The sequence below is a fragment of the Xenopus laevis genome, chromosome 6L, assembly GCF_017654675.1.
Source record: "Xenopus laevis strain J_2021 chromosome 6L, Xenopus_laevis_v10.1, whole genome shotgun sequence".
NCBI lineage: Eukaryota > Metazoa > Chordata > Amphibia > Anura > Pipidae > Xenopus > Xenopus laevis.
The window spans coordinates 5,129,181-5,138,821 of record NC_054381.1 but is presented as its reverse complement, the minus strand read 5'-3'; the positions used below and the strand labels follow the sequence as shown (position 1 = coordinate 5,138,821).

Sequence of the window (9,641 nt, the reverse complement as noted above, 5' to 3'; positions counted from 1 at the left end):
ATCTACTGCACCCAGCCTTCCCACCTCCTTATTATAGAGAGAATGACCAGTAGGGGGCAGCAGCACCTGACGTTCTCTGCTGTTTTGACCCCACAAAGATATTCGGCTCGTGTATGGTGGGAAAAGAGCCGACCGATATCGGCAGAAAACTTGGATATTAGTCGGCTCGACGATCGGGCTGGATGGAAAATTTTGATTGGATACCTTTGAAGAAACCCAAACATCAGCCATTGTTAGTGCTGAATCGTCAGATACAGGTAGAATTCTATTGTTTCTATTGTATATCTGACCATTCAGCTCTAAACGTGTGTATTGAAATGAACCATCTTTCTCGGAAACATCTTTTACAAGAAAGATCGTAATTGCTATTTATATGGCCACCTAGACAGACGCAGCCATGAATGAACAGTTACAAATCAAAAACATTCTAAGAGATTATTATATTTATTAGGCTTTACATCTGGGCTTTGCTTGTATTGCACAATTCATACAAACCCATTTCTCAGAACACTGGGCTCCATGGCAATTACTAAAATAACACAAAGTTCAGTTGGGGCCGTCCACTTTCCCTGCCCACAGCATTACAGTCTCTCTACATAATTAGCCTGGCTGGCTAAGGATTCTGGGAGTTGTAGCTCAGTAAATACCAGGGAGTCAGCTATTATTGTTGGTGGTTCAGCAATCTGACCCTGCCAGAACTGTCTTTATATGGGTACAAATAGGGGCAATCAGTCTAGTTCCTGCTGTATTGGGGCCTGGCAGGGACACCGTTGTTGGAAGGAAGGGTGATGGGTATAGTATTTATAGCAGAGAAACACTCAATATCTTTATTTTTTAGTGTGAGGCCTATGATGTTGAAGTTCATTTGAAGGGCCACATCATTGTACCTTTGCCTAGGGGCCAGACCCTTCCTATGACATAGAAGTGCTTCATCACAAGGAACCAGTGTAGGTTCTATCAGATGAATGGTTTCTCCGGTGCTTAATAAGTGCTGACTGGTAGCGGAAAGTCTTTTCGCACTCGGTGCATTTGAATGGCCTCTCCCCGGTGTGAATCCTCTGATGGACCGCAAGGTTGGACTGCTGGCTAAACTGCTTCCCACATTCGTCACAGATATACGGCCTCTCACCCGTGTGCGTTCTGCGATGGACAGTGAGCTTGGACATCCTGATGAAGCTCTTGCCGCATTCAGCACAGGTATAGGGTCTATCACCCTTGTGGATTTTCCTGTGCTCTGATAGGTGGGACCACTGCATAAATGACTTGTCACAGACGGAGCACTTGAAAGGCCTCTCCCCAGTGTGGGTTCTTTGATGGACAACTAACTTGGACTTTTCCAGGAAGCACTTGTTGCACTCGGTGCATTTATGTTGTTTCTCTGAGGGCAAAAATACTCCGAGATACTCACTCAGAGGAGACCAAGAAATGTAGTTCTTCTCATAATCTTCAATGGCCTCTGGGCTTTCCACCGAGTTGGCTTCCTCCGGTAACCCAGGCACCTTCTCCAACCCAGCATTTTCATACAACTGGTCCAATGGGGGGGTTTTAGAGGCAGATTCTTGTTCAAAGGTCTTCTCTGAGTTGTCTGAGTCTTGCTGTGGCTTGCTGTCATGGGTTTTTTGGTGCAGCTTAAGGTTCGATTGTTGGCTGAAAGCCTTATCACACAGAGAACATTTGTAGGGTTTCTCCCCTGTGTGGGTTCTTTCGTGGACAACCAAAGCATAATGATAGCTGAAACTCTTCTCACACTGACTGCATTGGAATGGCTTCTCCCCGGTGTGAGTCCTCTGGTGAACCACAAGGTTGGACTGTTGGCTGAAGCTTTTGTTGCACTCGTTGCACTTGTAAGGTTTCTCCCCAGTGTGGATCCTGAGGTGGACCATGAGTTTAGACATCTTGATGAAGCTCTTGTCACACTCGGTGCACTGATACGGCCGGTCCCCTGTGTGGGTTCGCTGATGCTCCACCAGGTTTGAAGGGTAGTGGAAGGTTTTATCGCACAGATTGCACTTGTGTGGTTTCCCTCCTGTGTGAATCCTGAGGTGCTCGGTCAGGTGGGACCTTTTGGTGAAGCTTTTCTTGCACTCGGTGCATGTGAATGGTTTCTCCCCCGTGTGAGTCCTTATATGCTCGATCAGTTTTGAATGCTGGTTGTATCCCTTCTCGCACAAAGTACAATTATATGGCCTCTCTTCTATGTGGCACTTTTTGTGCACAACCAGCTGGGATCTTTTCGTGAAGCTTTTCTCACACTCGGAGCACTTGAAGACCTTCTCCCCAGTGTGCGTTCTTTGGTGCAAGGAAAGCACAGACTGGTTGCTGAATGTCTTATCACATTCTGTGCACTGGTACAATCTTGCATTAAGCCCTTTAGGCTGCCGGGGAGTTACACTGGCTTTCCGGGTCGATAATTGGCTTTTATTTTGCTTGTGGATCTTCTCTCTGTCATGGATCCTCCTATGAGCCAAGAGGTGCGACCAACTGCCAAAGACTTTCTTGCACTCAAAACACTTGTGGAGCTTTTTATTGGACGGCTGCTTTCTTTGCTCACACGGGATTGGTTCGCTATTGACAAGACATGCAGAAAAGCTGTTGGGAATCTTCTCGGTTGTTTGGGTCCAACTGTCATCTCCAGCCCAAGGCTGCCCCAGAGTGACTTGACCCTGCTCTGATCCATCTTCATGGATGTAAGGGCTGCTTTCATCTGGAATGGAACAACAAGAACACTGAATTATTATACTATAGCTGTTATTTGAAAATGTCTCTGCATGGGAACAAAATATGGCCACTTCCACTCATACCTAACAATATATATACTGTATATATATATAAGAATGGTACAAGCACACAGGATACTCATATTGTACTGTCTACAGGAAAAAACATGGTAGTCCCCACCCATAAGGGCCGACATGTAAGTTACTTTAAAGGGATCCTGTCATCAGAAAACATGTTTTTTTCGAAAACGCATCAGTTAATAGTGCTGCTCCAGCAGAATTCTGCACTGAAATCCATTTCTCAAAAGAGCAAACAGATTTTTTTTATATTCAATTTTGAAATCTGACATGGGGCTAGACATTTTGTCAATTTCCCAGCTGCCCCTGGTCATGTGACTTGTGCCTGCACTTTAGGAGAGAAATGCTTTCTGGCAGGCTGCTGTTTTTCCTTCTCAATGTAACTGAATGTGTCTCAGTGGGACATGGGTTTTTACTATTGACTGTTGTTCTTAGATCTACCAGGCAGCTGTTATCTTGTGTTAGGGAGCTGCTATCTGGTTACCTTCCCATTGTTCTTTTGTTTGGCTGCTGGGGGGGAAAAGGGAGGGGGTGATATCCAACTTGTAGTACAGCAGTAAAGAGTGATTGAAGTTTATCAGAGCACAAGTCACATGACTTGGGGCAGCTGGGAAATTGACAATATGTCTAGCCCCATGTCGGATTTCAAAATTGAATATAAAAAAATCTGTTTGCTCTTTTAAGAAATGGATTTCAGTGCAGAATTCTGTTGGAGCAGCACTATTAACTGATTCATTTTGAAAAAAAAAATTTTCCCCGTGACAGTATCCCTTAACAGGGACTTTTAGGGGTGGTTCACCTTTAAGTTAACTTTTAGTATGTTATAAAATGGCAAATTCTAAGCAATGTTTCAATTGGTCTTCATTATTTCTTTTTTTTTTTTATAATTTTATAATTTTGCCTTTTTCTGATTCTTTTCAGCTTTCAAACTGGAGTCAGCGACACCATCTAAAAAAAAAACGAATGCTCTGTCAGGCTACAAATGTATTTTTATTGCTACTCTTTATTACTCATTTTTCTATTCAGGCCTCTCCTATTCATATTCCAGTCTCCTAATCAAATCAGTGTATGATTGCTAGGGTAGTTTGGACCCTAGCAACCAGATGGCTGAAACTACAAACTAGAGAGCTGCGGCATAAAAAACGAAATAACTCAAAAACCACAAATAATAAAAAATGGAAATCAATTGCAAATTGTCTCAGAATATCCCTCTCTACATCATACTAACAGTTTATTTAAAGGTGAACAACCCCTTTAAGTTGCACTTTGACTCTACTAAAAATAAATGCTTTTATGCAACTATGCTCCTGGTGCCCAATTATAAAAGAAACTGGCTTTCCTAAGTAATTGTGTATCTGTGTATCATTGTTGTGTATGTCAGTGCAAAGGTAAGTTAATAAGTTATATATATGGTTAAGATTAATACACCCCAGGCAGAGGAAACACAGTAGTCTGTTCCCCATTCACATCATAGGACCCCCTGCTGATTCTCCCACCAATAGAAACTCTGAAACAAGTATATTCCAACCTGTATCTGTATAGTCCTTTCAGCTGCCCCAATAGGGACATTCCACTGCTCCAGTCTAGAACTGGGACCCCATAGTGCCAAAGAAATTCAGTTTAGGTCCCCAAATCAAAATTAACCTATTCTACCAAGATATATTTAAATGGCTCATTAATTAGGGTCCTGCTGGCACCTCCACACAGCCGCTTCTATAATTATGCCCCTGGGGTTCCTGAATGAAAGCATCAGAGTCGATATCTCAGTATAGCAAATCTGATTGGCTAAGGGTCCATATGTGCACAGGTCTGGAGTTACAGGCCAACCTGGAATAAGATGGGGGTCACGGACTAACTTGGGGTTTGTTTGGCTGTGGGGAGAGCGATTGGATGGCCCAGGTAATGCCCTTGTGTAGTCTGTATTTTCATGTTATACACAGGCAGCAAAGCAAGTGTCTAATAAAGAAGCTGCCCAAGTAAATCCTATCAACATATTCAGACGAGGTAGAAACATCTGATGCCTCTCTAGTTGCCTCAGAGGGGGAAAAAATCTGAGTCCAAAAGGGAAATTGGACCAACGCTTTTAGTAAGAGCATTAATATAAAAAGCAGGGCCGCAACTAAAGGGGGGCAGATGAATCACAGTAGTGATATGTGGGTTGAGTTTCCCTTGAGCTGCACACAACCTCAACCCTCCCCCTACCAACCCGAACCTGGCCCGGCCACTCAGTCCCCTCTATTTATAGACCTGCGCCCAACCTGCCCCGCGATGACATCAGGAAAGGGGGCTGGGCAGGCACAAGTTTATAAATTCAGGCAATGGAAGCCAGAAATTGGCAGTTTGAGGTTGCGGGCAGGGAGAGGAACCCGAAGATTTTTTGCATTAATTGGCCTGAACCCGCACATCACTAAAGCACAGCCCTAGGGTGCAATGAGAGGGGGGCACTGGGGGCACAGACCTTCTTCTGCCTCCTCTAACTCTGGGGAAAAACTGACAGTGACAGACGAGTTGACTATGACTGGGGGGCATTTGGAAGTGGAGTGAATGAGCGCAGGGGGGATGATGAATGGGGGAGAAGAATGGTGGCCGGGCCCTGCCTGGGGCACTCTCCAGCTTTGGCCTAATCACCAGCCTTGTATCTCTTGCTAAAGTGGCATCCAGCCCTTCCTTGATCTAATGCAACTGTCAGTACAAGCTCTCGAAGGGAAGGAATTCCAGCTATGGGTGTAACAATAGGGGAGCATGTGGTCACCTACAGGCCTTAATTACATCCATTTCTGCCCATTCAAACCACCCCACTATTGCACCCCGTGTAATAAAGGAAAGACAGACGGCGTGCATAGGACAGACATTCCTGCACTCCCCCAGCAGCACATTACACACTCTCAGTAATGTCCATGGGAACTGACCAATCATTTGCCAGTATAATGTCCCAATAATTTAAATGGCAGAGAGACAAAGTTCACCCGCTCATGTACATCCAGTCGCAGTGTCTCACCTGAATATTTGCCTGTGCTCAGAATAAAGGAGCAGCCGAGGGCAGGAGCAGTCTGGGGCACAGAGCGGGGGTACTGGTATCCTTTATAGGGAGAAATAAATCCCAGTTAGACAGACAGGATTTCATAGGATAACACGATATACATCAGTTTAACCTGCCCACTCCTATATCAGTGTGAGTAAAAATGAACCCTTTCTTGTCTAGAAGAGACAATAATATCAGGGCGGGTTTCTATATAGACAGACAGTTAATGCTCTCAGTGTTGGGCGAGTCTTTCTGCTCAGCTGACAGTTGGCACATTACACATGGCAGCACCGTCCCCAGTTATATAAGAGCTGCACAATGGGATTCCCAGACCTACCCAGTGACAACACCACCTCCAGGTTCTCCAGCATCACCTCCTTGTACAGATCCCGCTGCCGGTCAGACAGGTAGCCCCACTCGTCTTCTGAGAAATACACGGCCACCTCGTCGAAGGACACAGGGACCTGGAAAGGGCAGAGAGAAATGAGGATTAGAAGGACACGTCTCTGCTATTGGTCACACAGGAACCATTGTCACAAGGTTTAAAAGGATCCTCGCTCCAGTATCCCAATCATGCAGCTACCAGGTGCTCTGCCTCCAGCATCCCACCCATAATACTTTAAAAGGGTGGCTCCCCTTTAAGTTAACTTTTAGTATGTTATAGAACGGCCAATTAGAAGCAGCTTTTCAATTGATCTTCATTATTTATTTTTTATAGTTTTTTTAATTACTTGTCTTTTACTTCTGACTCTTTACAGCTTTCAAATAGGGGTCACTGACCCCATCTAAAAACAAATGCTCCGTCTTTTACTTCTTACTCTTTCCAGCTTTCAAAAAGGGGTCACTGACCCCATCTAAAAACTAGGGATGCACTGAATCCAGGATTCGGTTCGGGAATCGGCCTTTTTCAGCAGGATTCGGCCGAATCCTTGTGCCTGGCTGAACCAAATCAGAATCCTAATTTGCATATGCAAATTGTGGGCAGGGAGGGGTTTTTCGTGACTTTTCATCACAAAACAAGGAAGTAAACCAATTTTTTCCCACTTTTTCCTTTCCCACCCCTAATTGGCATATGCAAATTAGGATTCAGTTCAGTATTAGGCCGAATCTTCCACAAATGATTCGGGGATTCGGCCGAATCCAAAATAGTGGATTCGGTGCATCCATACTAAAAACAAATGCTCTTTAAGGCTACAAATGTTTTTATTACTCATCTTTCTATTCAGGCCTCTCCTATTCATATTCTAAACTCTTATCCAAATCAATCCATGGTTGCTAGGGGAATTGGGACCCTAGCATCCAGATGGCTGAAACTGCGAACTGGAAAGCTGCTGAATAAAAAGCTAAATAACTCAAAAACCACAAATAATAAAAAAAATGTTATAGAATTGCCAATTCTAAGCAGCTTTTCAATTGGTCTTCATTATATTGCCTTCTTCTTCTGACTCTCTCCAGCTTTCAAATGCGGGTCACTGACTCCATCTAAAAACAAATGCTCTGTCTTTTACTTCTGACTCTTTCCAGCTTTCAAATAGGGGGTCATCTAAAAAACAAATGCTCTGTAAGTCTATAAATGTATTGTTATTGTTACTTTTTATTACTCATCTTTCTATTCGGCCTCTCCTATTCATATTCCAGTCTCTTATTGAAATTAATGCATGGTTGCTAGGGGAATTTGGACCCTATCAACCAGATTGCTGAAATTGCAAACTGGAGAGCTGCTGAATAAAAAGATAAATAATCCAAAAACCACAAATAATAAAAAATTAAACCCAATGGCACATTGTCTCAGAATATCACTCTCTATATCATACTAACAGTTAACTCAAACCCCTTTAATGTCAGGCGGCACTTTGTATAATAAAGGGTTTATTGCAACAAACATGCCTGGCATACCGAGTGCCGCCTGATTTGTGCTTCGGACATTACAGCTTCATAAACTTGCCCTTATTGTATCTCCACTGATGGAATGTTGGGAGAAACAGTTCCCTCCTTCCTGTTTATTATAAATCACATGTACTGACTGGGGGCAGATATACAATATGACTGTCATTTCTATCTGCCAGCAGCCTCAGTACAGTACAAGCCTTCTTACCTTTGCACGTGAATTCTGCTCTAATATTGCCCATGTAGATATCTACAGACACAGCACTGCAAGGGTTACTCACCATTCCAAAAGCAGCTCCGAACATGATTAACCCCGTGCAATACCCACCAATCCAGTGCTTGAGAGCTCGTAACAGCCCTGGGGCCCCTTGGGAATGTCAGAGTGGTGCTGGAGGGCAGGGGGTAGGGGAAGAATCAGGCAGAGGAGAGACTAACGGGGGTGACATACTTTACGGGGAGCTCAAGACTCTAACACAGAACCCTACACTGCTGCATTCTGATTCTGGGCTGTCAAATCCAAGCAGCAGCACAGCCTGTCACATGACCCATCACTTCCTGGTCACAAGACCTACAAAACTACAACACCCAGAAGCCATCTCTCTTAAAGCAACAGAGGTGCAGCTTGTCATTTTAAGGTTCATGGTCATGCATAAGGCTGAGGGTAGGGTTGCCACCTGGCCGGTATTTTACTGGTCTGGCCGGTAAAAATGATGGTTGATCCCAATGTTATTAATAGTAGGGATGCACCGAATCCACTATTTTAGATTTGGCCGAACCCCGAATCCTTCAGGAAGGATTCGGCCGAAAACCGAACCGAACCCTAATTTGCATAAGCAAATTAGGGGGAAAATGTTTTACTTCCTTGTTTTGTGACAAAAAGTCGCCTGATTTCCCTCCCCATTCAGATTCGGTTCGGCCAGGTAGAAGGATTCGGCCAAATCTTGCTGAAAAGGGCTGAATCCTGGATTCGGTGCATCCCTAATTAATAGAGAATAAAGATAAATATATAGGAAGGCCGTAAAAATGAAGAGCTTTTCCTTGATCAGTTTACAGATTTACCACTAGGACCTTTCTGTATACACGTATCTGTTATTATCCACCATTGGTTTATCAGTGTCACATGGGGTGGGCTCACTGTGGGTTTTGCTCTTTAATTATTTGAGCATATGAAATATAGCTGAGCGTTCTGCCTTTATGTACTTTCAGTGTTGTTGTTGTTAACCACTAAATCATCAGGGGCTGAAAAAGAAAGCCAGATAGCGGTCTATTGTCTTCAATCAGATTTTAGTTTTCACAGGGGATTCTGGGAGCTGTAGTTTCAAAAGGAAGAGGAGCACAAGAAGGTGTGAGAATAGGTGCCTCGACTCCTGCAAATAATAGGCCAGCTGAACCAAAATCCTCCTTTTTTCTCCTCCAGCTGTCATTCCCCTTAAAGGAGACATAAATCTGATTTATTCTAATCTGATAAATTCTGACTTGTAGGCAGTGGTGAATAATATAAAGTACTTGTTTCACTCCGAGCTAAACACTAATATTATCTAAAAAAAATGCCCCTTCATTGGAGCTCCCTATAGATCTGCTATAATTCCTGTTACAAATGAGGGGTGCGTGTGTCCCAACAGTCAATCCAATCACAGCCCTGCAGTCACACAGACAAGCTTCAGTTCCCTATCAGGTCCTGCTAGCTGCTGATTGGTCCTACAGTGCAGTGTACTGAGTGCCGTCGGCTCCCCTGCACAGCCTGGGAAAGGAGGTGGTGGGAAGTGGAATAGATGGGCGGGATTAGTAGTGTTTATGAAGAAATTCTCAATAAATAAACCCAACGCACTACTTTATTTAAACACATTTCTTCTATATTTAAAGGAGAATAATGCACTGACACATTCTTGTTTTTTACACATGTCCCTTTTAAGAGGAATCTCTATTATTCTATTATA

At 43.7% G+C, this 9,641-nt stretch overlaps 1 protein-coding gene across 1 annotated transcript; it reads right to left on the bottom strand.

Annotated features, from left to right (window-relative positions):
- Positions 1-421: 421 nt before the first annotated feature.
- XB22065617.L (oocyte zinc finger protein XlCOF28-like L homeolog) lies at positions 422-8,280 on the bottom strand. Its single transcript, XM_018266992.2, has 4 exons — positions 7,986-8,280; positions 6,155-6,281; positions 5,794-5,874; positions 422-2,704 (listed from the first exon to the last, which is right to left on the bottom strand). Exons 1-4 carry the CDS (start codon positions 8,007-8,009, stop codon positions 933-935), a joined length of 2,004 nt encoding a protein of 667 aa, XP_018122481.1. The 5' UTR covers positions 8,010-8,280; the 3' UTR covers positions 422-932.
- Positions 8,281-9,641: the final 1,361 nt, after the last annotated feature.